The sequence below is a fragment of the Salmo salar genome, chromosome 12, assembly GCF_965601325.2.
Source record: "Salmo salar chromosome 12, fSalSal1, whole genome shotgun sequence".
NCBI lineage: Eukaryota > Metazoa > Chordata > Actinopteri > Salmoniformes > Salmonidae > Salmo > Salmo salar.
Genome location: NC_138302.1, coordinates 56,414,085 through 56,440,357, shown reverse-complemented (window position 1 = coordinate 56,440,357; position 26,273 = coordinate 56,414,085). Strand labels below are relative to the sequence as shown.

Below are 26,273 nucleotides of genomic sequence, written 5' to 3'. Positions count from 1 at the left end.
AATAAGATTGATTTTGGTATGCATTGGAATGACAAGCACCCCTATTCAAAGCGCTCTCTTTTCATTTAATGGTCTTTCAAAATTGTCTTTGAGAGAAATTGTTGGACAATGCTGATAAATCCTCTTTTCCTCCTACCTGTCATTAAACCAGACAATGTAGACAATACCTCAACTGATGAAAGCTATCCAAACCCCAAATCCTGAACATCAGAGGAATTCAATTATACTGATACAAATAATCTGATGAATTGCACGTTTTCCCCTCACATCCCTACCTCTTCTGGGAAAAACACCAGTCGAAAGCGTATAGACACTAGACAAAAAGCTTTGAAAATCCATTTTGGGATTGGAGTTTATGCCTACATTGACTTGGCGATTTGAACATACTGCATATTAGCATATCAATGGCAGAGAATGATCTGTGTCTCTATTTGAGGAAGGGGGAAAAAAACGGAGTGACATTTTATCTTTAGCAGTGTGACGTGTGTGTGTGTGCGTGACTGTGTAGCCTAATTAACGAGGGGTGTGAGTGTGGGTGTATGTGTGAGGTCAGCTATGGTGTGTGTGCAGGCGTGTGTCAGGGAGAGGTATAAAAGGTTAATGTCACCCTATCTGGGGGCTAATACAGTAAGAGTCTGAGGAATCAGGGAAGACTATAGCTGTATCAGGGACTATGTAAGTACACCTTAATACCTTCTAATTTCCCACAGGTAAACTGGCTGGAGATCGAATTAGAATTGACCATTACTGACTAGAGATTCTTGATTTCCGGGCGTTTGTAATAACTTAGTTTCAGGAATGTATCATACATTATGTCGTGAAGTGTGAATTGAGTAACTATGTAGTAATTACTTTGGTAACTCATTTTAAATGTGTCAAGTCTGTTATCATTACATTTCAACATTATTTCACAGTATCTGTTATTACCATGTATATCTGCATGACATAATTTTATTAAAAAAGGGGTTTCCCAAACTGTGGGTTCTCCAAGGGCTATGCAAGCAAACTCTGTATTACTCCAGTTGGTAATTACTAAAAGTCAACATGTATTTTTTTTTTGTGTTTTCTGAGAGTTTGATTGATGATGAACAGATTAACACCTAAACGATGGATTAACATTAGAACACCGAAAATGTTGCTCGTTTTCAAAGGAATATGCAGATAGAGACAGAGATACAGTAGGATGCAGATAAAAAAAAAATTATTGGGCCACGCTTGCGAACATTAGAAAAAGTTTAAGTTTAAACTTTTTCTCCATCTCAAAATGTGCATCAGCTAATTACAATTGTTGACGTAGTGGCACGTGATCAAATATATTTGTTAGCTATTCCCAACAGAGCTCTGTGCTAACCTGCACAGCTGGCCGTGATTATATCCGGTTCAAATTTCATATCAGCCAAATAAAATTGTTGGCATAGTTGGACCTGATCCAACATTCGTTCACGAAAGCACCCTTAACAGACGTCCAACGGCACGTTGTGATAATCAAAACAATGAGATTAGGCGTGCTTGACTGACTTCTCAAACAGCGCTCTGTACAGAGTGCCTTGCTCTTTGAAATTATTGCAGATTGTGGCATGGGTTCAAAACTCACATATGTATTTAATTCTTTCTTGTGTTAGTGTGTTGAGAAGAGAAGTGCCGCCAAAACCTTGTAAATGAAGATTACAAATACATTTAATGAGGACCTTCTTGCTGGAGTCCCTCTTGCAGACCAACACATAGGCTACTGGCAACGCTACATAAATGACCATCTGTACTATAGGCTATATTACGTAGACGTTTAGGCCTACAATTACATATACAACATGTTATATCCATTATTATAATCATCCACTTAGTCATATATAGGTTATTTGAATCGAGCATCGAGGACCAGAAGTGAAGTGTTTTCCTTCAAAAAAAAATGCCTGATGTGAGGGGGGGCTCAAACCCACGGTTAATGATGTACGATAAACTTAAATGTTGTATAGACCTTTGTTTTTTTCATTAAAGCACATGGATGTGTGCGAAACAGTTTAGCAAAAACTTGTGATTTTGTCATATGTGAAAACATGCCTTTTAGAATTTTGTCTAATTTTAGTAGTAGCCTAGTGTAACGCGGGGGATTTACACCTAAATATCTATTCATTTACATTTACGTCATTTAGCAGACGCTCTTATCCTGTAGCCAATACTACACCGCCTTTGTTATACACGAGCAGGAAGTCATCAGGACTTAACTTCAACACAAGTTCTTCAAATCAGGAGTAGAGCATGGGAATAAACAGGCCAGGTATAATACACAAATATAGATTTGATTCACAATAGGACTAATAGAAAGCTTAGACTAGAACAATCGTCTTCAGCGCTTAGCACTCTGCACAGAATCTTCTGGCCAAGGAATCAGAGTTATACCATCATCAATATCATCATCATCATCATCATCATCATTCAATAATCAAGGTATCACGTTTAAGTTCTGTTGAACTGGCCAACATACAAAACATGCATACCAACAATCCAGGAGGGCACGTCAAGGGAGATAGAGAGCGGCACCAATGGAGACGTGCACTCTTGCCATCGAACATTAAACTCCTCCATTTGAGCTACACCATGGTCACTGCTCCCATCCTCCCATGACATGCCAGTCTTTACAATGTTAGGGGAGCCCCTGAAACAAAAGAAAATCACAGCTTTTATACCAACAGCCCCTGTAGGTCTAAGCCTTTTATCAATGAAGCTAACATATGTAATTGTTGGAAGATGGTCATAAAATGGATCATTTTGCCATTTGATTTTAAGGACATAAATTATGAAACATTGAATTTGGCCTTTACTGCTGTAGCCCATAGAAACACATTGAATATCACATTTGTACATGGAAAAACTGAAAATAAATCCTTAGGAATAAGATTTTAAAGTGTCTGTCCTATATCTGAGGTATATGAAAACTCAGAAAAAAAAATGTTTTAGACCCATGTTGGGTAACTTTATTTGTGGCACTTTTTACCCCCATGCACTTTGTGCCATTTAATGGGTTACCTTCAGATGACTCCCCTGAATACCTTTCGATATTGGTGACTTATTAGTTTGTAGCTCAAACGGTTCAGATTCTATAGACGATTGTGACAATTTTCTTGTCCGGATCCTCTCACGTGTAGAAAAACACTGCTTTCACAATCCCCATGTCATGCTCAGTCTTTGCAATGGCAGAAAGGTGATTGAGCTGCAGCCACTCCAACAAACGGTAAGGCTCTAGCATAAACACATCGGGAGCTATTCAATATCCAAAATGATGTCACTGTTTGACTCACGGGCCACAGGCGCATCTATCGACTTATATATTTTTATTATTAGAATGAGGTGCACCTGTGACTGACAGACGCAGGAGGCTGTGTTCAAGAACCAGAACAAACTTCAATCCCTTCCACCCTAATTTTGGAATGTGTCCTCATATTCGACACAAAGTCAAAAAAAGCAATCTACTCAAAATCTCTGCAAGAAATAAGGATAAAATAAGGGTAAAGGGTAATAATGCAAAAACACACTATAAATAAAGTTTTGGGCAACAAATAACATGCAAAAGGCACACTCGAGATACTTACGGGATAGTAAATATCTGTAACGGCTGTCTGAGGAAGAAGTGGACCAAAATGCGGCGGAGTTAGGGTTCGTCATATTTAATTCAACGAACACTATGCAATTCACAAAAACAACAAAACTGACAGCCAACACAGTCCTGTCAGGTGCAACCACAATGACAAGAACAATTACCCACGAAACACAAAGGAAACGTAGGCAACTTATGTGTGACTCCCAATCAACCACAACCCTCTACAGCTGTGCCTGATTGGAAGTCACACGGCCAAAATCAATGAAACAATAAAAAACACACACTCCCTTCTGCCACATCCTGACCCAACTACACCCTCAACTGGTCAGGACGTGACAGTACCCCCCCCCCCCCCCCCCCCCCTCAAAGGTGCATACCCCGAATGCACCTACACAAAACACAGAAAAAAACGGAAAAAAACGACAACAAACCAAAAAAAATCCCCTAAACAAAAAAAAAGGGAGGGAAGGGAGGGTGGCTGCCGTCAACGACGGCACTGTGCTACACCCTCCCTCCCCAACCCACTTATCCTGGAGGTGGCTCAGGTGCAGGACGTGAACCTCGCTCCACCTTCGGCGTCGCACACTTCGGTGGCGCCGATAGCTGCGCCGGGCAGACGGGCCACTCGGGCTGACCCTGGCAGACGGACCACTCGGGCTGGGCCGGAGGACAGGAGGGTCACTCGGGCTGGGCCGGAGGACAGGAGGGTCACTCGGGCTGGGCCGGAAGACAGGAGGGCCACTCGGGCTGGGCCGGAAGACAGGAGGGCCACTCGGGCTGGGCCGGAGGACAGGAGGGCCACTCGGGCTGGGCCGGAGGACAGGAGGGGCAGTCTGGCCACTCTGGCAGCTCCGGGCAGTCTGGCCACTCTGGCAGCTCCGGGCAGTCTGGCCACTCCGGGCAGTCTGGCCACTCTGGCAGCTCCGGCTCAGGATTCACCAGGCTGGGGAGACATAACGGAGGCCTGGCTCTGGGCGCAGGCCCTGGACTCACCAGTCTGGGAAGACCCGCTGGAGGCCTGGTTTGAGGAGGTGGCACAGGAGGGACCAGGGTGGAGAGACCCACTGGAGGACTGGTCCGTGGAGGAGACACGGGCTTGACCAGGATGGGAAGACATGCAGGAGGCCTGGTTCTGGGCTTAGGCACAGGACGTGCAGGGCTGGGAAGACATGCAGGAGGCCTGTTTCTGGGCGCAGGCACAGTCTTTACCAGACAACCAGCACGCACCTCAGGACGAGTATGGAGAGCTGCCTCAGGTGACATCATTCCCACGACACGCTCATTAGGGCGAATGCCGTACTTTATGCACCACACTAGCAGCTCTCTCATCTCTCTCTCTCTCTCTCTTAATTTCCCCATTAACCCCGTCACAGTCTCTGCCTCGTATCCCTCGCTCACCTCCAATGTCATCCCGACTGGCTCTGGTTCCGATCTCAGTTCCACCGACTGTCCCGTGTGCCCCCCCCCAATTTTTTTTTATTGGGGCTGCCTCTCGCGCTCGTTGCGCTCTCTCTCCTCGTAATAGCGCCTCTCCGCTCTCGCCGCTTCAATCTCCCACTGCGGGAGGCGATGATCCCCAGCCTGAGTCCATGGTCCCTCTCCGTCCAGGATCTGTTCCCAAGTCCATTGGTCCATCACGCTGTACTCCTGCTGCTCCTTCCTCTTCCGCCGCTTGGTCCTGGTTTGGTGGGTAATTCTGTAACGGCTGTCTGAGGAAGAAGTGGACCAAAATGCGGCGGAGTTAGGGTTCGTCATATTTAATTCAACGAACACTATGCAATTCACAAAAACAACAAAACTGACAGCCAACACAGTCCTGTCAGGTGCAACCACAATGACAAGAACAATTACCCACGAAACACAAAGGAAACGTAGGCAACTTATGTGTGACTCCCAATCAACCACAACCCTCTACAGCTGTGCCTGATTGGAAGTCACACGGCAAAATCAATGAAACAATAAAAAACACACACTCCCTTCTGCCACATCCTGACCCAACTACACCCTCAACTGGTCAGGACGTGACAATATCAAAAAGACAGAGCAAAAAGGGATGTAATCTCGTCAACTTCTTGTTTCTTCATATTTTCTCCAGCTTCTCATCACCAGTCAGTTCACTTGGGGACCATAAACATATACAGTACCAGTCAAAAGTTGACACACCTACTCATTCAAGGGTTTTTATTTATTTGTACTATTTTCTACAGAATAATAGTGAAGACTTCAAAACTATGAAATAACACATGGAATCATGTAGTAACCAAAAAAGTGTTAAACAAATCAAAATATATTTTATATTTGAGATTCTTCAAAGTAGCCACCCTTTGCCTTGATGACAATTTTGCACATTCTTGGCATTCTCTCAACTAGCTTCACCTGGAATGCTTTTCCAACAGTCTTGAAGGAGTTCCCACATACTGTATGCTGAGCACTTGTTGGCTGCTTTTCCTTCACTCTGCAGTCCAACTCATCCTCATCTCAATTGGGTTGAGGTCGGGTGATTGTGGAGGCCAGATCATCTGATGCAGCACTCCATCACTCTCCTTCTTGGTCATATAGCCCTTACACAGCCTGGAAGTGTGTTGGGTCATTGTCCTGTTGAAAATCAATTGATAGTCCCACTGAGCGCAAACTAGATGGGATGGCGCATCACTGCAAAATGCTGTGGTAGCCATGCTGGTTAAGTGTGCCTTGAATTCTAAATAAATCACAGACAGTGTCACCAGCAAAGCACCCCCACACCACCACACCTCCTCCTCCATGCTTCACGGTGGGAACCACACATGCCGAGCTAATCCGTTAACTTCTATGGGCGCAAGCGTCCCACCCCTGGTACACCCTATCAACAGCAGGTGAAATATCAAGGGCGCCAAATTTTAAAACAATTAAATGTCATAATTCAAATTTCTCAAACATACAACTATCTTACACCCTTTGAAAGATAAACATCTCTTTAATCTAACCACGTTGTCCGATTTCAAAAAGGCTTTACTGCGAAAGCATAAAGTTAGATTATGTTAGGACAGTACATTGAAAATAGCTGTGTGTAATGTTTTGTCAATGCAAAGACAGGCGTCACCAAAAGCAGAAAACCAGCTTAAATTCTGCACTAACCTTTGACAATCTTCATCAGATGACACTCCTAGGACATTATGTTAGACAATACATGCATTTTTTGTTCTATCAAGTTCATATTTATATCCAAAAACAGCGTTTTACTATGGCGTTGATGTCGAGGAAATATTTTCCCTCCAATACCGCCAGACAATCAGCACAACAAATTAAATAATTACTATTCAAAAACATTGGTAAAATATTATATTGTCATTCAAAGAATTATAGATTAACATCTCGTGAAAAAATTATCTTCATCAGAAGGCACTTCCAGGATTCCCAGGTCCATAACAAATGTAGTTTTGTCGAAAAAGCTCATAATTTGTGTCCAAAAAGCTCCGTGTTGTTAGAGCATCCTGTAGGCTACTCAAAAACATGAACGACGCCCGCCGGACTTGTCTTCACCAAAGAGGGAAAAAAAATATTTACGTTCGTTCAAACATGTCAAACGTTGTATAGCATAAATCATTAGGGCCTTTTTCAATCAGAACTTCAATAATATTCAAGGCGGATGATTGCATTCTCTTTTAAAACGTATTGGAACGAGAGTACCCAAACATGCACTCGCGCGCCAGAGTAGTATCGGCCATCCGCTTATGACCAACATTCCAAGTCTCTTGTTCGGTCAGTTTTCATAGTAGAAGACTCAAACCACTTTGTAAAGACTGGTGACATCTAGTGGATGGCGTAAGAAGTGCTCAATGATTAATAAGTCCCTGTGTGTTTCAATGGCATAGGCTTAAAAGTTATTCAACACATCAGATACACACTTCCTGTTAGAAATTGTCTCAGGGTTTTGACTGTCATATGAGTTCTGTTATACTTACAGACACCATTCAAACAGTTGTAGAAAATTCAGAGTGTTTTCTATCCAAATATGTTAATAATATGCATATCCTAGCTTCTGAGGTGGTGTAGGAGGCAGTTAAAAATGGGCACATATTTCTTTCAAAATTCTCAATACTGCCCCCTAGCCCCAACAGGTTTTAACCTGTTGGGGCTAGGGGGCAGTATTTGCACGGCTGGATAAAAAAATGTACCCGATTTAATCTGGTTACTAATCCTACCCAGTAACTAGAATATGCATATACTTATTATATATGGATAGAAAACACTCTAAAGTTTCTAAAACTGTTTGAATGGTGTCTGTGAGTATAACAGAACTCATTTGGCAGGCAAAACCCTGAGACATTTTCTGACAGGAAGTGGATACCTGATGTGTTGTATTACCTTTAAACCTATGCCATTGAAAAACACAGGGGCTGAGGAATATTTTGGCATTTCCTATTGCTTCCACTAGATGTCACCAGCCTTTACAAAGTGTTTTGAGTCTTCTGGAGGGAGATCTGACCGAACAAGAGCCATGGAACGATGATGGCCCATTAGACACCTGGCGCGCGAGTTCATGTTGGGTACCCTCGTTCCAATACGTTATAAAAGAGAATGCATTCGTCCACCTTGAATATTATTCATGTTCTGGTTAAAAAAGGCCCTAATGATTTATGCTATACAACGTTTGACATGTTTGAACGAACGTAAATATATTTTTTCCCCTCGTTCATGAAGTGAAGTCCGGCGGGCTTAGATCATGTGCTAACAAGACGGAGATTTTTGGACATAAATGATGAGCTTTTTTGAACAAAACTACATTCGTTATGGACCTGTGATACCTGGAAGTGACATCTGATGAAGAGAATCAAAGGTAATGGATTATTTACATAGTATTTTCGATTTTAGATCTCCCCAACATGACGGCTAGTCTGTATCGCAACGCGTATTTTTCTGGGCGCAGTGCTCAGATTATTGCAAAGTGTGATTTCCCAGTAAGGTTATTTTTAAATCTGGCAAGTTGATTGCGTTCAAGAGATGTAAATCTATAATTCTTTAAATGACAATATAATATTTTACCAATGTTTTCTAATTTTAATTATTTAATTTGTGGTGCTGACTTGACTGCAGGTTATTGGAGGGAAACGATTTCCTCAACATCAATGCCATAGTAAAACGCTGTTTTTGGATATAAATATGAACTTGATAGAACTAAAAATGCATGCATTGTCTAACATAATGTCCTAGGAGTGTCATCTGATGGAGATTGTAAAAGGTTAGTGCATCATTTTAGCTGGTTTTATGGTTTTGGTGACCCTGTCTTTGAATTGACAAAACATTACACACAACTCTTGTAAATGTACTGTCCTAACATACTCTAAATTTATGCTTTCGCCGTAAAACCTTTTTGAAATCATAAAACGTGGTTAGATTAAGGAGATGTTTATCTTTCAAAGGGTGTAAAATAGTTGTATGTTTGAAAAATTTGAATTTTTACATTTATTTGGATTCAAATTTGCCGCTCTTGAAATGCACCTGCTGTTGATGGAGTGCACCACGGGTGGGACGCTTGCGTCCCACCTAGCCCATAGAGGTTAATGAACCTGCTCTGCATCTCACAAAGACACGGTGGTTGGAACCAAAGATCTAAAATTTGGGCTCATCAGACCAAAGGACAGATTTCCTGTGGTCTAATGTCCACTGCTCGTGTTTCTTGGCCCAAGCAAGCCTCTTCTTTTTACTGGTGTCCTTTAGTAGTGGTTTCTTTGTAGAAATTCGACCATGAAGGCCTGATTCACGCTGTCTCCTCTAAACAGTTGATGTTGAGATGTGTCTGTTACTTGAACTCTGTGAAGTATTTATTTTGGCTGCAATTTCTGAAGCTGGTAACTAATGAACCTATCCTTTGCAGCAGAGGTAACTCTGGGTCTCCTTCTCTGTGGCGGTCTTCATGAGAGCCAGTTTCATCATAGCACTTGATGATTTTTGTGACTGCACTTGAAGAAACTTTAAAAGTTCTTGAAATTTTCCGGATTGACTGACCTTCGTGGCTTAAAGTAATGATGGACTGTCGTTTCTCTTTGCTTATTTGAGCTGTTCTTGCCATAATATGGACTTGGTCTTTTACCAAATAGGGCTATCTTCTGTATCCCAACCTTACCTGGTCACATAACTGATTGGCTCTAACGCATTAAGAAGGAAAGAAATTCCACAAATTAACTTTTAACAAGGCACATCTGTTAATTGAAATGCATTCCAGGTGACTACCTCATGAAGCTGGTTGAGAGAATGCCAAGAGTGTGCAAAGCTGTCATCAAGGCAAAGGGTGGCTACTTGAAGAATCTCAAATATAAAATCGATTTGTTTAACATTTTTTTGGTTACTACATGATTCCATATATGTTATTTCATAGCTTTGAAATCTTCACTAATATTCTACAATGTAGAAAATTGTAAAAATAAAGAAAAACCTTTGAATGAGCAGGTGTGTCCAAACCTTTGACTGGTACTGTAGCTCGCCAGACTCTATAATACATCATACCCTACTCACTCGTGCGCCCTGGCACAGTTCTCTTCATAGATAATTTTTCATCTTCATAATTATATTTAAAAAAATACTTGGTGCATAGGATCAGTTGCCAAATGTTATCAATAATAGGCCTACTTACTGGAGCTCCTCGTCAGCAACTTGAAGCCAAGTTATGCTTGCTCTGGAAATGCGATCTGGAGGCTCTGTACTTAGGGTTCGTGCTTCGTACTGACTCTTCATGTGCCTCCCAAATTTTGTAACAGTGCGGAGCGGTCCGTATAGCTCAGCATCGACATGATTGGTTGATGGTAGATGAGGGCGGTAGGTTCTGTATAAACACAAACTCACTTCCTTGACAACTCCCTTCACAACAGCTATGCGAAACACAAGAGGTAAGAATGCTCTGACTTCATGCGGAGACCGCATCTCATTAAATGCTACACGGCCACCACAGACAATGTCAGATTGACCATGTAGCGGCTGTTACGCGCTCATTGGTTACACTGATGGCATGGGCCATTTCTCGGCCTGCACCCCACAGCCGAACCGAAACGAAGAACCCAGTCCCTCTATGCTCAACCATGTACTGTCACTGAGGCAGCCATAAGCTCCGTAACAGAGAAGCACTCTTCTCAGCAACATCCACCTCCAACTTCCCTCAAGGCAGTGACACCTCCAACCTGACACACATACTTATCCAGCTGCCAGGCTACACGCCACACACACTGTGATGTCAGCGGGCACCGCCATTATGGACACAACCGTGCCAAGTACCGTTCCTTAGCGCATCTCAATCCCACTCACCCAAACACCACAGCGCACACCAGGCTTCAGAGGCTCCCTAAAACCAAGGCCAACCCAGGGCCGCACACAAAATCAAAATGCACCAATACCAGTAACGACCCGTCATCAAGGGCAGGTGGGTCAGAGCACCTGTTTTGAGCCAAACCTGTTTAGCTAAAATATAGATATCTATTTTTAGTGCCTGTTTTGCATGTTATTTTGGCATTAATCAGTTTGCAAATAATGTAAAAAAAATAATAATGGAGTTATTACAGTCACTGTTCCTTTTGTACTGTCAGCTCATTGTTATATAATACTTTGGTAATTGCATAGCAATGTAAAGTGTAAAGTGTTACTGAGAATGCTAACAGTAACAAAATATGGCTATTAAGTGTTGAAAGGGTGACTGCCTGCTTAAATCAACTACTGCCAGTGCCGGACTACAGCATTTGAGGCCCCGGGGCACAGACCTTTTTTTTAAGAAAAAGCTAATATCCTGCAATTCTACACTTTTTACCTTTGGGCAGAAAAAATTGTGTTGTTTCATAGCTCACCTCATGCTTTTGTTCACATTATGACAGGAGGCTGAGAGAGAATTTTGCCATTTTAAAGCACATTTTTGGTTCTTCTACACATTTTGCCATGCAGTTGAGAAAGTTGTAATCCTGTAATTCTATACATTTTGCTAGCATATGCCATCTGGGGCCCCCCCGACACATTTTTGGGGGGGCGGGGGTTGTGGGCCCCCTTGAGGTGGGGCCCCCGTTTGGTAATCCGGCCCTGACTACAGCTAAGGTAGGTTGAAAATCATGTTACTTTGTATTCTAAGTAACCTATCTCTTTAAAGATGGCATAGTGTGTTTGAAACAAGAACACTTGCCCTCAGATGAACAAAGAGGTTCAAAGTTGTTTTTGGTAAGCATCCAACTTACTGTTTGCAAATTTTGCAAATGGCTTTGAATTATTCTGCAGTATGTTCAGGTATCATAAAATGAATTGCAGCTTTCCAGATACGTTTTAAAATGTCACGTTCACAAGTACAGTGAAATGCCTTAATTGCAAGCTCCAAACCCAACAATGCAGTAATCAATATCCATTTAGCACTAAAATTAACATGAGGTAAATAAAAAAATATATATATATAGATATGTACACAATACAGTGCATTCGAAAAGTATTCAGACCCCTTGACTTTTTCCACATTTTGTTACGTTACAGCCTATTTAAAAAAAATGGATTACATTGTTTTTCCCAATCAATCTACACACAATACCCCATAATAACAAAGTCAAAACGGAAATATCATATTTACATAAGTATCTGACCCTTTACTCAATACTTTGTTGAAGCACCTTTGGCAAAGATTACAGCCTTGAGTCTTCTTGGGTATGAAGCTACAAGCTTGGCACACCTGTATTTGGGGAGTTTCTCCCATTATTTTCTGCAGATCCTCACAAGCTCTGTCAGGTTGGATGGGGAACATTGCTGCACAGCTATTTTCAGGTCTCCCCAGAGATGTTAGATCAGGTTCAAGTCCGGGCTTTGGATGGGCCACTCAAGGACATTCAGGGACTTGTCCCGAAGCCACTCCTGCGTTGTCTTGGCTGTGCGCTTAGGGTTGTTGCCCTGTTGGAAGGTAAACCTTTGCCCCAGTCTGAGGTCCTGAGCACTCTGGAGCTGGTTTTCATCAAGGATCTCTCTGTACTTTGCTCTGTTCATCTTTCCCTTGATCCTGACTAGTCTCCCAGTCCATGCCACTGAAAAACATCCCGACTGCATGATGCTGTCACCACCATGCTTCACCTTAGGGATGGTACCACGTTTCCTCCAAACATGACACTTGGCATTCAGGCCAAAGAGTTCTATCTTGGTTTCATCAGACCAGAGGTGGCTTTTGGCAAACTTCAAGCTGGCTGTCATATGCCTTTTACTGAGGACTGGCTTCCATCTGGCCACTTTACCGTAAAGACCCGATTGTTCAGTTTGGCTGGGCGGCCAGCTCTAGGAAGAGACTTGGTGGTTCCAAACTTCTTCCATTTAAGAATGATGGCCACTGTGTTCTTGTAGACCTTCAATGCTGCAGAAATGTTTTGGTACCCTTCCCCAGATCTGTGCCTTGACACAATCCTGTCTCGGGGGCTCTAAAGACAATGCCTTCAACCTCATGTCTTGGTTTTTGCTCTGACACGCACTGTCAACTGTGGGACCTTATATAGACAGCCTATGTGTGTGCCTTTCCAGATCATGCCCAATCAATTGAATTGACCACAGGTGGACTCCAATCAAGTTGTAGAAACATCTCAAGGATGATCAATGGAAAATGGATGCACCTGAGCTCAATTTAGAGTCTCATAACAAAGGGCCTGAATACATATGTAAAGAAGGTATTTCTGTTTTTTTTGCAAACCTTTCTAAAAACCTGTTTTCGCTTTGTCTTCAACCCATTACACTAGTCAAGGATGCAGAATTTGTTACAGGAAATAATCACTGTCACTGCTCAGGTTAGCATGGGGATACATGTGCCAGGTTATGTAATGGGAACAGCTAATATGTAGCGTTTGATCACGTGCAACTACATCAACGATTTTAATTGGCTGACTCGCATTTTGACAGGCAGAAAACGTTTCAAATGAAACTTTTTCTAATGTTCGCAAGAATGGCCCCAGTGAGTTTTGAGGAATTACATGAAGTTGTTGTGAACGTTTCATCTCTGCAGACGATGCTGGTATCCCAAAAGCATGTGCAGTCGGTTGCTGTCATGGTTCTTGTCGTCTTCACAGTCGGTCACTGTCAGGAGAATGAAAGGTAAGTCTCTGGTTCCTCTTAAGGTTTATTCCTTTATTGTTTTTTTTAATACTTTTGAACATGCTGAAAGTTCCTGAAGTCTATTTTTCACACCTTGTATTTGTTGCGAGCAAACTACACACTGCAGCTCTCTCCTCCTTGTCTCTCCTCCTTTATCATCTTTCTATCACATTATTTTCAGAAGACATTACTGTACTCCTCTCCCTCCCTGCTTAATAATACATATATTCTCTGCCCCTCACCCCTCCTCTTCTCTCCTTTCCTCTACTCCTCTCCACTCCTCCCCTCCTCTCCACTCCAGCAGGCGAGCGGTAACGGAGCACCAGCTGATGCATGACCGTGGCAGGACCATCCAGAGCCTGAAGAGACTCATCTGGTTGTCCAGTGCCATGGAGGGGCTCCACACCGCCCAGACCCGCTCCTCCTCCCTGCTTCCCCGCACCGCACTGAACCCCATCCCAGGCTACACCCCGGGCCTCTCCCCTGCCCTCAAACCACACTCTGCTGGCTCACAATCTGGGGAGGCCAGCAACAACCACAAGGGGTCACTGGAGAGACTTATGAAAAACTTCTTCAGCCCCAACCTCATGGACCTCTCTGAGGGGGAACCATAGACCCCGCAACTCCTCAACTCCCAGAACCATCTCTATTTCGCATTCTGTGTCGCTGCTTTGATTTTCAATGAGTATGTTAGCCTACTAAAAGTCTGCACATGAAAGTAAAACAGACCATGACTTTTATTCATGGCTATCTGCTTTGAGCCTGCTATTTTTTACATGTTTTTCACCCATTAGATCTCTCAGCCTGGTCTCATAGACTAGATGTAACATAGTAAATGCAAATCCGGGACACTCAAATGAACTAAAGTAGGGTGGGTGGGCGTATAATGCGAATGTCTAGCAACCTTAAGGTTGCGTGTTTGAATGTCATCAAGGACAACTTGAGCATTTTTGCTGATTAGCAACTTTTCAACTACTTACTACTTTTTAGCTACTTAGCATGTTAGCTAACCCTTCCCCTAACCCTTTTAGCTGATCGTTCCCCTAACCTTAACCCTTTTAGCTAAACCTAACCCTAACTATAACCTTAACCCTTTGACCTAAGTCCTAAACGTAACCCTAACCCCTAACCTCAACCCCTATTCTAGCTAACTTTAGCCAGCTACCTAACGTTAGATACCTAGTTAGAATTCGTAACTTATCATACATTTTGAAAATGATAAACATATTGTATGTTTTTCAAATTCATAACATATTGTAGGTTCTGTAAATTCGTAACACATAATATGAATTTTAATTTGTAACAAATCATATGAAATGGGTGATGGACATCCACAAATGAATACATACAATATGAAAGGTAGCATATCATACTAAATGGAGTGACTCGGATTTACATGCAGAATAATACTAAATGCTCTGAGATCAGGTTGGATCTCTGTGAAGATGTACTGTAAATGTCAACTAGTGCTGTATGCAACAATGCATGGTCGTCTCAAAATACTTTTTCTTTATCCGCTTGACGATGATCGCAATCATTTTTAATTGATTCTTAATTTACTCTAATGTTCTGTTAAATGTCTTTATTAACCAAGACCCAGAAATATCTGCAGATTGCTTTGACTCCCCTGTCTCTGATGGTCGTTCACATGTTCCCAGTGTATCAGTGCTGTAAATATTGTGTGATGAACATTCCACAGTCTTTTAATAGAACCACTCTATTATAGAACCACTCTAATCTGGAACCCCTCTAATCTGTGAATAGTGGCTGATTGGCGCTCGTTTGTCCCATCGGGAGACTAGAGGCAGTCCTCTTAAAAGTCGGCTGGAGCTAGGCTTTTGTCTAGATAACTCAACAGCCAAGGATTTCTGCTCTGAGTTCCATGGATTCTAACTGGGTTTTCAACCTATTAGTGGAGATGATTATGTGGAAACTTGTAGACCAGGGGATGTATCATTTAAAGGAAAGTAGATGGCTTTAGTTGTCACAACAAGAAAAAGGGGTCAACCACATTTATTTCAAATCCAAATTGTCCGTTTTTTTTGTGCTAACAATGATTTAGAAATGAGAAAAAGATAACACTTTTAAAACTCCACACTTCTTTATTTTCACTGTGTATAAATAATGTACTTTGCTTCAATTTCTACAGACAGATCTATATAATCTTGAAGTTGAAATCGTGTGCTCATGCGACGCTACAATCTCTACTCATTCTTTCTGTAAGAAATGTTGGATCATTCAATCACTATTGAAAACGAACACCATCAAGTAACATTAATGTTTTTTTTGCTACAATAAAACGTGTAAAACAAAGATATTGAACGTATCTCATCATAACTCACAAATGTTGAATTACTCCTAATAACAAACATATCTGTTAATTCTCTAGAACTTAACAGTTTGGGGTATTGTCATTAACAATATCTATATGAATATTCATACATAGAATATCATTCTAGTCCTCTGAATGACAGACTCAACATTAGTGCAGTTATGAAACGTCCTTTCAGGACAGAAGGAGAAGGATGAATTATTATAACTTCAATTGTAATAAAATAATAACTTATACTTTTATTATAACCAATAGTCATTGCAAAGCTCTTATCTTGATGTTGAGGATTGATCCACAGATCCATGTGTCCTGTGAGGACAACCCCAGAATAGAGAGTGGAAGCTGGGACAGAGAGCTCCATGTGGAGGAGGTGGTCTGGAACTGGCTTCATAAAGGCATACACAGCAGGATGGCTTGACGCACATGCGCAAGCACACAAACTGGTTGAGTCCTGTACACATCACTGAGGATCTGAGATGGTGGAGGTGGCAAGTGATGGGAGAATTCTGGGCCAACAGTATTCCTGACAGAGACAGAGAGAGAAAAAGAGAGAGAGAGGAGGGAATGAGAGAGCATTGAAATCCACAGCAACTCAAAAGTTATTGATATCGCTTCATCGGAAGACAAGAATACTACACTTCACACTCTGTTGACTTATCAGAACTTTAACTAACCTTTAGGCATCCTCTGAGGATCAGAACCCCAGGATTGAAGCTAAACTTCAAGTCTTCAGGCCCTAATCCCACACTGACTGGTTATGAGGCTGATTGATGACTCTTCTATCCCTTCTCATGGCCCTAACATTCAATGCTCATCGACACCCTGCCTCCATGTATACCCCTGCCTTCCCCTGTATCCCCAGCCTCTCTCCCAAGGCACCTCTCTGCATCCCCCCTGCCTCTCTCTGCCTCTCCCTGCCCCTACCTGATCTGTCTTTTCCTGCCTTTCCTTACCTTCCTGCTTTCCCTACTTTTCCCCACCTCCCCTGTCTCTCCATACCTCCCCACCTCCCCTGTCTCTTCCTTTCTCCTCTGCCTCTTCCAATCTCCCCATAAATGTTAGCAGCTGCCCCCATTAGGCAGCAGTGGATCAGCCAGGGGAAAACAGTAACTGTATCTGTTTGTCTTTCTCTCTGGCGTCATCCTCGTTGGCTTCATTGGTCTGGCCCCTCACTGGTTTTGCATGAGAAAAATACACATTTCTGAGATCAATGACTGCATGCAACTATGTGCATCCCTGCATACCGGCATGTGTATTTGTGCCTGCATAAGTGTGCATATGTTGGCCTATGGCCTATATGTGTGTTCCTCTCCCCTCCACCTAATGTGATCACTACATGATGTCAGCCAGTTTCTCTTTAGTTATACTACAGTAATATTACAGTAACTCACTGTGATCACTGCATGATGTCAGTCAGTTTCTCTTTAGTTATACTACAGTAATATTACAGTAACTCACTGTGATCACTGCATGATGTCAGTCAGTTTCTCTAGTTATACTATAGCAGTGTTCAGCAACCTTTCAAGATCACTTTCGCAGTCAAAAAGCAAGGTGAGCTCTACCACTCAGATAAAAAAAAACTAACTTAAAAACCTAAACCTAAACATTAACTTAATAAAAACAGTTCTGTAGGAATGAGGTTTGTGCGGTAGGCCTAATACATTATCACAGCATATTGGCTACATGCCTGGCCTGCCAATATTGTTATTCTCAGACCATATTAAATTTGATAACAAAATAGATCAGTTGGTATAGAAGCTGCAAGGCACAGTTGAGCATAAATATAAATAATTTGCAGATAATTAGCTTTTTTATTTTACTGGTCTGATGGTACCTGGTCTGATGGTCATGGTGCTTTCAAGACAGCTGGGGAAAAAACGAAGTCAAATCATGACAACAGTCAACTTCAGGTCAGTCAATTCCCAGATGTCTTGAATGCACTGAAGTCGGAAGTCTGAGATTTCCAAATTGCCAACTGGGCTCCCGAGTGGCGCAGCAATCTAAGGCACTGCATCTCAGTGCAAGAGGTGTCACTACAGTCCCTGGTTTGAATCCAGGCTGCATCACATCTGGCTGTGATTGGGAGTCCCATAGGGTGGCGCAAATTGGCCCAGCGTTGTCTGGGTTTGGCTGGGGTAGGCCGTCATTGTGAATAGGAATTTGTTCACTGACTTGCCTAGTTAAATAAAAATTATATATATAATAATTTGAACATGGCATTAGTCTCAGTGGTGGGAGAGAGCAGCAGAGGGTCTGCCTCTCACGGTCCCTGCTCTTTCCTCCGGTGAGACTGGCTAGAGAGAGGACACAGTCTTCCACCTGAAGGTGAACCTCGAGTTGCATCTGCCTCAGGCACAAATTCATGTTGTTCCTATGACCAGAGAAAGTGAAATACTCCTCGATATTAAAATAGACAGGACGAGCTGCTATTAATAATAGAAACGCAGGGCTATCTATACACTTGGCTACGTATACATTGCAGCGGGAGTGGAAGTAGAGAGAAGCGTCTTTTATGTTTTGTAATAGTGTCGAATAAAAGCAGTGTTGACAGTGTTGAATAAAACTTAGACATGAACTCACTCATAAAAACTGCAGCTCTTTGCTATATTTGACAGGCTCTCTTTGCTGTATTCTTTGACAATTATGAAATCTCACGTAGGCTAGCATCACACTTTGCTGTGGATGGGGTCGTGGAAGCTGTAGGTATGCACAGTAATTTCAGCTATCCGATTGGCCAGTAAAGTAGGTGCACTGGAGTTAGCCACAGATAGCCACAGAGTTTTTCTTTTCAGACAAATGAAATTGTTCAAAATGGGAACACTTTGCCTACCCGGTGTGCAGGGCTTCTGAATCAAGTGCATCTACCGCCAACAGTGCAACACGAAGAACAAAGGGAGCTTTTCTACAGAAATGTTTGGTGATCTACTAGGAATGCCTTGAAGGTCGACCAGTTGATCGTGTTCGACCAGTTGGTGACCAGTTGGTGACCACTGTACTACAGTAATACCACAGTAACTCACAGCGATAACTGCATGATATCAGCCAGATTCTCTAGTCATACTACAGTAACACTACATTAACTCACTGTAGTCACTGCATGATGTCTGCCAGTTTCTCGTGGTAGTACTCATAGTTGTCCTGGCAGTCCTCCCAGGGGGTGAACGTTAGGTCGTCATTCGCCACAAAAGTGTCCCAGACATAGGTGAAGTCCATGGGTTTCATCATCCTCAGCTTGCACCCTGCTTGAGACAGAGCATTCAGCCCCGCCTGGATGTCTTGATCCTCCCACTCAAACAGCCGGGCTGAGAAGAGAGTCATCTTGATGCTCTTCCTGGCCTGAAGGGCCTCTGCGATCTTAGCTGCACAGACCGCACAGGGACTGGATGACATGTACCTGGGACAGGGGAGGAGGTAAAGTTGAATTAGGCACAGATGATGAGGTCATAGTTAGGGTTCTAATTGTTGCATTAAGTGCTGCTAAATTTCTGTGAAACGAGCCACAGCTTTCTGCGTAGATACTGTACGGATGTGACAGTGCATTTGAGAGAGATTTCACAGGTCACGGTATATTTGATAGATATGGAACAGGTGACTGTGTGTTTGGCCGATAGTTACCAGGTGTATTTCACAGATATGTGTCTGAGAGATATGTACCAGGAGACCATGTATTTCAGCAATATGTCCCAGGTTACAGTGTATTTGAGAGATATGTCCCAGATTACAGTGTATTTGACCGGCTAATACTGTAGATATATCCCAAGTTACAGTGTATTTGAGAAATATGTCCCAGGTTACAGAGTATTTGAGCAATATTTCACAGGTTACAGTGTATTTGAGAGATATGCCCCAGGTTACAGTGTATTTGAGCAATATTTCACAGGTTACAGTGTATTTGAGAGATATGCCCCAGGTTACAGTGTATTTGAGAGATACATATCAGGTGACAGCGTATTCGAGAGATACTGTAAGCTAATGGTCAAACGTTTTAGAACATCTACTCATTCAAGGGTTTTTCATAAAGCTTCTTAGGGCTAGGCCCCTTTTTTCTCAATTTCCACCTGAATGACGTGCCCAAAGTGAACTGCCTGTTGCTCAGGCCGTGAAGCCAGGATATGCATATAATTGGTACCATTGGTAAGAAAACTATTTGAAGTTTGTAGAAATGTTAAAATAATGTAGGAGAATATAACACAATAGATATGGTAGGAGAAAATCCAAAGAAAAAACAACCAGAATTTTGTTGAGAGAGACCATGCTCTTACAATGGCAAGGGCATAGTGAAAATGAGCTCCCAGGATGCAATTCTTATGGCTTCCACAGGGTGTCAGCAGTCTATGTTCAAGGTTTCAGGCTTGTAACTTCCAAAACGAATAAGAAATATCAGTTTTAGTACAGGGACACAGTCTTGGAAATGCGTGTTTGCGTGCACCTGCTAAAATCGGTTTCCTATTGAACATACTTCTTTCCGTAATAAATATTATAGTTTGATTAGATTTTAGGGTATCTGAGGAGTAAATAGAAACATATTTTGACTTGTTGAAACAAAGTTTAATGGTACATTTTCAAATTCCTTTCTCTGCATGTTGAACAAGTGGATTACTCAAATCGATGGCGACAACTAAACTGACTTTTTGGGATATAAAGAAGGATTGTATCTAACAAAACGACACTACATATAACATGTTATGACCATCATGTTATAGCTCTGACAAATCAGAGGAAGATTTTCAAAAAGTAAGTGAATATTTAATCGCTATTTGTGAATTTATGAAACCTGTGCCAGTGGAAAAATATTTTGATGTGGGGTGCCATCCTCAAATAATCGCATGGCATGTTTTCACTGTAATAGCTACTGTCAATCAGACAGTGCAGTTAGATTAACAAGAATTTAAGCTTTCAACCGATAAAAGACACATATGTATCTAAATGTTTAATATCCATAATTTGTATGATTATTTAGCAGGCTTCAGAAGTTTTCTTAACACTTTTTTGGTTACTACATGATTCCATATGTTATTTCATAGTTTTGACGTCTTCACTATTATTCTACATTGTAGAAAATAGTAAAAATAAAGAAAAACCCTTGCATGAGTAGTTCTAAAACTTTTGACCGGTAGTGTACGTACCAGGTAATAGTGTATTTGACAGCAGGGTCGTAGTCTGGGAGAGTCTGGAGGAAGAAGGCCAGCTCAGCGTGGGCTCCTGAGTGTTCATCCTCCAGGTAACCTCTCATCAGACTTTCATCAGCCTTCCCCTTGTCCACCAGGTAACACAGGAACGTCTTGTTACGACCTGACGAGTACTCCACGTTCTTGAACTGGAACTTGAATTGGAACGGGTCGATGCGGTCCCTGGATGGAGAGGGAATATGGGGATGGGGTTAATTTAACAAATGGGAGAAGGGTTCTCTACCTTCAGTTCTCCATTCAAGGTTATTTAACTTTGGAACATTTTGTCAACCCAAACTTAATTGTGTTATAGTATATTATATCGAAGTGTTTCTTCTAAGAGTACAAATGTTATACAGTTATCATTACAGAATCACTCCTATAAGGGCCTCCCGAGTGGCGCAGTGGTCTAAGGCACTGCATCACAGTGCTAGCTGTGCCACTAGAGATTCTGGGTTCGAGTCCAGGCTCTATCGCAGCCAGCTGTGACCGGGTGACCCATGGGGTGGTGCAGAATTGGCCCAGCGTCATCCGGGTTAGGGGAGCGTTTGGCTGGCAGGGATGTTATTGTCCCATCGCGCACCAGTGACTCCCGTGGCGGGCTGGTGGCAGTGCACACTGACATGGTCGCCAGGTGTACAGTGTTTCCTCCAACAGGTTGGCTTCATGGTTAAGTGGGCATTGTGTCTAGAAGCACTGCAGCTTTGTTGGGTTGTGTTTCAGAGGACGCGCGGCTCTCGACCTTTGCCTCTCCTGAGTCCGTGTGGGAGTTGCAGTTGGGGAGAAAAGTGGTAAAAAGCTATATATAATAAAATATTATCTCCTATATCAGACAGACCGGGGTACACAGGACTAATTTTAGGGCATTGGCGTGGCTTAGCGTGGAATGCCAGCTCTGTATTTTTAGCCCTCTGACTCAATGACCCACCTCAACATTAACCATGGCGGTCCAGGGCTTTGTGTGGCCCCGAGGTGCTCAAGATCATCCCACTGGTACAGTATGTGGTCGGTACTAACTGGACAGGACAGAGGTACAGCACTACACTATCTAGCTATGGACACAACTCTATTCAAAAACCCTGTTCTTAACATTTATCATAGCCCTAACTCAAAATCAAGAGCAAAAAGCTCATATTTGTGCTCATCAATTTCGAAATTTGTTCCACTTTAACCCTGTCTAGTAATAATCTACGCTATTGTATATTGTGATGTAGTCAGATGGTGAAGGGGAACAGTCGCTTATTGAATACAATAGTTTTAGTGCCTCACCATAAACTAGAAGAAGTGCATACAACTTTTACGATAATTTATTTCCCAAGATGTCACAGCTCTTCAGGAGTCCTCTCTGGAAGGCAGGTCCATATCATGACAGGCATTCAGGAAACCTGACCCAGTCCAAATGTTTTGATTATGAGTCAGCTATTTTGTGTGTCTAACGGAGGATTTTAATGGATATCTTGAGTCAATTGCGAAGTGAATACACCGGTAATCACTAAGTAATGCGTAGGCTCTGTCCACAGAAATGGCTGAGGGTTGTTGTTTGGGCCTGTCCTGTTTTAAGAGGGTCATGTGTTTCAATCTCATAACGGAGTCTTAATCCCCTTTGACTAGCAGATCTCCTATTAGTCAGGCTGGGCTCTACCAGACGTGACACTCACAGACACAGAGGCCCTGTCCCAAAAATATGGAGAATGACTCTTATCTTATCACTTGTTCCTTCCTTAAATGTTGTCGTGCTGGTTTTGATTGCGTTCCTTTTATGTTGTCATGCTGGTTTGAACCAATTCAGGACACTTTCAAGAAGACAACACATCTGAAGTAAAAAAAAAACATTAAAAACATAGCTGAAACCCATACAAAGGTGGTGACTGGAAAGTATTACACTTTATCCCTTTGGTTTCGCAACATATGCGCTGTATATATTTCATTTGTTGCAGTGTTAACAAATGTAACCTCCAACACAGTCACACCCAAAGGATGACAACAGATCCACCAGATGGAGGGGTGATAAAAACAAAATCAGAGGGTATTTCCGTGCCCTGGGCCCCTCCGAAACCAAGACCCTTAAATCCCACCCTAAACAGGAACCCAAACACAGATCAACTCAGAATGGAAAAATCCCCCAGAGCTATATCTGAACCAAGCCCCTCACTGCTGCAACATGACCCACCACGCTAACACACCAAGTCACAGGTGATCAACCAATGACTGTGCAACTTTACAATCCAGGCCTCTGGTGGTTAACCAATGACTGGGCCAGATGAAATCGGTGGAGGCATATTTAAGCTCTCAGACAACACTGTGAAGGTATTGATAAGAGAACTTCCCTACATTTTCTGTCTGGCCTTATCAATAGGTTGGAAACGATCCAAAACAGTACGCCTTCATTTTGGATTTAATTTGACTTTATGGTTAAAGTCAGTGGCTATGTTCCTACCTAATATTTGACCACTTAGTTAACATTGTGACAGCAGTGCCACTCTTGAGTCGTATGGACAGTCACAACAAAACCACTGTGAACGTTCCAGTGTTCAACAGAGTTGAACATTCCACAATGTTCTACAATGTCTTTCAGTGTTTCACGATGTTCTAAAGCCATTTCCCACTGTCATGTTGGTATTTCTCTCCATAGTAGGAAAAGTAACCCTCGCCATCCCTCTAAAGGTCATTTGGCAACACTTTACATTCAGTTCTTTATGCCTACCTTTGGTAACAACTATATTATTACTCAGGTGAACATAGTAACTGCTATGTACAGTAGTAAGTTACTCTGTACTTTGGTAATTACTATGTAATTACTCAGCTATATTGTAGGAAACAAGACTTGAATAGTAATGACATGAAAGGCAAGTCCATGGCACTTTATGTATAATGAAATGAGAATGACAGCCAACCAGCTGCCAACAACAGACATACAGTACACACACACATGGTATCTGTTGTCACCCACCCTTCGATGATCTCCCAAGGGGGCAGCTCAATGGGTTCGTACTCCCCATTTTCTCCGTTAGCTTTAGCCGCCGCCGCTTCCACGTTAGCCACGTCTTCATTAGCTGTTGCTCCCTCTTCCATTGGGACCTCTCCGTTCCCCTCCACTTTCTCCCCCACTGCCAGGACCTTCCCCTCCTTCTTCACTACACTCGACTTCACCTCCCTCTTCACCTCCCTCTTCATCTCCGTCTTCATCTCCGTCTTCATCTCCGTCTTCATCTCCGTCTTGACCTCCTTCTTGACCTCTTTCTTGACCTCCAGAGTCACCGCTGTCTTTGTCGTCCTCTCTTTCTTCCTCGCCACCAGTTTGCTGCTGGCAGCAGCGCCCTTCTTGTCGGCCATGGTGACTGGTCCGGGAATGGTAGTCCTGTGTATGATTGTGAAGTGTGCAGTTGAGTGTGTGTGAGAAGGGGAGGTGGTAAGGGTCTGGGGTTTGAAGCAGAGATAGGGGAACGAGGACAGGAGAGTTACAGAGAGATAGAGGAAGGGGGATAGCAGAGAGAAAGAGAGAGAGATAGGAGTGGGGGTGAGAGAAAGACAGAGGAGGGGTACGAGAGAGAGAGAGAGAGAGAGAGAGAGAGAGAGAGAGAGAGAGAGAGAAAAAGCAGGATAAGGGGACAGACAGGGACAGGGGAGAGGTGGTGCAGACACACTCCGGCAGCTGCTGCCCTAAGTCCAGCCAGGTCTATTAAAAGACCCAGGGGGAGGGGATCGGCTCTGACTCCCCCCTGATGCCCCCCCCCCCCCCCCGATTCCCCTCTGTTGTGGTAGGAGAAAAGGGAGGGAGGGACCCCAAGGGGGGGCAAAGGCTTGATAGGTATTTATTTTGTACGATGTAACATGAGAGCCTTGATTAATGTGTTTGTTATTGCAGGGGGATGGTTAAAAAGATGGAAGTGGGGAGCCGGGTTTGTACACTGAGTGTACAACACATTAGGAACAAATCAAAATCTATTTGTCACAAGGGTAGACCTTACCATGAAATGCTTACTTACAAGCCCTTAACCAACAGTGCAGTTCAAGAAGAGTTAAGAAAATATTTACCAAATAAACTAAAGTAAAAAATAATAAAAAGTAACACAATAACATAACAACAGGCCATATACAGGGGGTACCGGTACCAAATCAGTGTGCGGGGGTACAGGTTAGTTAAGGTAATTTGTACATGTAGGTAGGGTTGAAGTCGTAGATAATAAACAGCGAGTAGCAGCAGTGTACAAAACAAAGGGGGGGGGGGGGTTCAATGTAATAGTCCGGTGGCCATTTGATTAATTGTTCAGCAGTCTTATGGCTTGGTGTTAGAAGCTGTTGAGGAGCATTTTGCTCCTAGGCTTGGCGCTGTGGTATCGCTTGCCATGCGGTAGCAGAGAAAACAGTCTATAGTATGACTTGGGTGAATGGAGTCTGACAATTTTATGGGCTTTCCTCTGACAACACCTATTATATAGGTCCTGGATGGCAGGAAGCTTGACCCCAGTGATGTACTGGACCATACGCACTACCCTCTGTCGCGCCTTACGGTCAGATGCCGAGCAGTTGCCATACTAGGCAGTGACCCATGCCAAATCTGGGGACCCATGCCAAATCTTTTAAGTCTCCTAAGGGGGAAAAGGTGTTGTCGTGCCCTCTTCACGACTGTCTTGGTGTGTTTGGACCATGATAGTTCGTTGTTGACGTGGACACCAAGGAACATGAAACTCTCGACCTGCTCCACTACAGCCCCATTGATGTTAATGGGGGCCTGTTCGGCCCGCCGTTTCCTGTAGTCCATGATCAGCTCCTTTGTCTTGCTCACATTGAGGGAGAGGTTGTTGTCCTGCACCACACTGCCAGTTCTCTGACCTCCTCCCTATAGGCTGTCTCATCATTGTCGGTGATCAGGTTGTGTCGTCAGCAAACTTAATGATGGTGTTGGAGTGCTTGGCCACGCAGCCGTGGGTGAACAGGCAGTACAGGAGGGGACTAAGTACACACCATTGAGGAGCCCCAGTGTTGAGGATCAGCATGGCAGACATGTTGTTTTCTACCCTTACCACCTGGGGGAGGCCCGTCAGGAAGTCCAGGATCCAGTTGGAGAGGGAGGTGTTTAGTCCCAGGGTCTATAGCTTAGTGATGAGCTTAGTGGGCA

At 43.0% G+C, this 26,273-nt stretch overlaps 2 protein-coding genes across 2 annotated transcripts; one reads left to right on the top strand and one right to left on the bottom strand.

Moving 5' to 3' along the window:
- pth4 (parathyroid hormone 4) lies at window positions 1-16,224 on the top strand. Its single transcript, XM_014131839.3, has 3 exons — window positions 1-675; window positions 13,566-13,654; window positions 13,956-16,224. The coding sequence occupies exons 2-3, from the start codon at window positions 13,569-13,571 to the stop codon at window positions 14,266-14,268; spliced, it is 399 nt and encodes a 132-aa protein (XP_013987314.1). The 5' UTR covers window positions 1-675; window positions 13,566-13,568; the 3' UTR covers window positions 14,269-16,224.
- On the bottom strand, window positions 15,737-24,727 carry LOC100196684 (C->U-editing enzyme APOBEC-2). Its single transcript, XM_014131835.3, has 4 exons — window positions 24,105-24,727; window positions 21,113-21,337; window positions 19,072-19,380; window positions 15,737-16,509 (listed from the first exon to the last, which is right to left on the bottom strand). The coding sequence occupies exons 1-3, from the start codon at window positions 24,485-24,487 to the stop codon at window positions 19,077-19,079; spliced, it is 912 nt and encodes a 303-aa protein (XP_013987310.2). The 5' UTR covers window positions 24,488-24,727; the 3' UTR covers window positions 15,737-16,509; window positions 19,072-19,076.
- Between the last annotated feature and the right edge of the window lie 1,546 nt (window positions 24,728-26,273).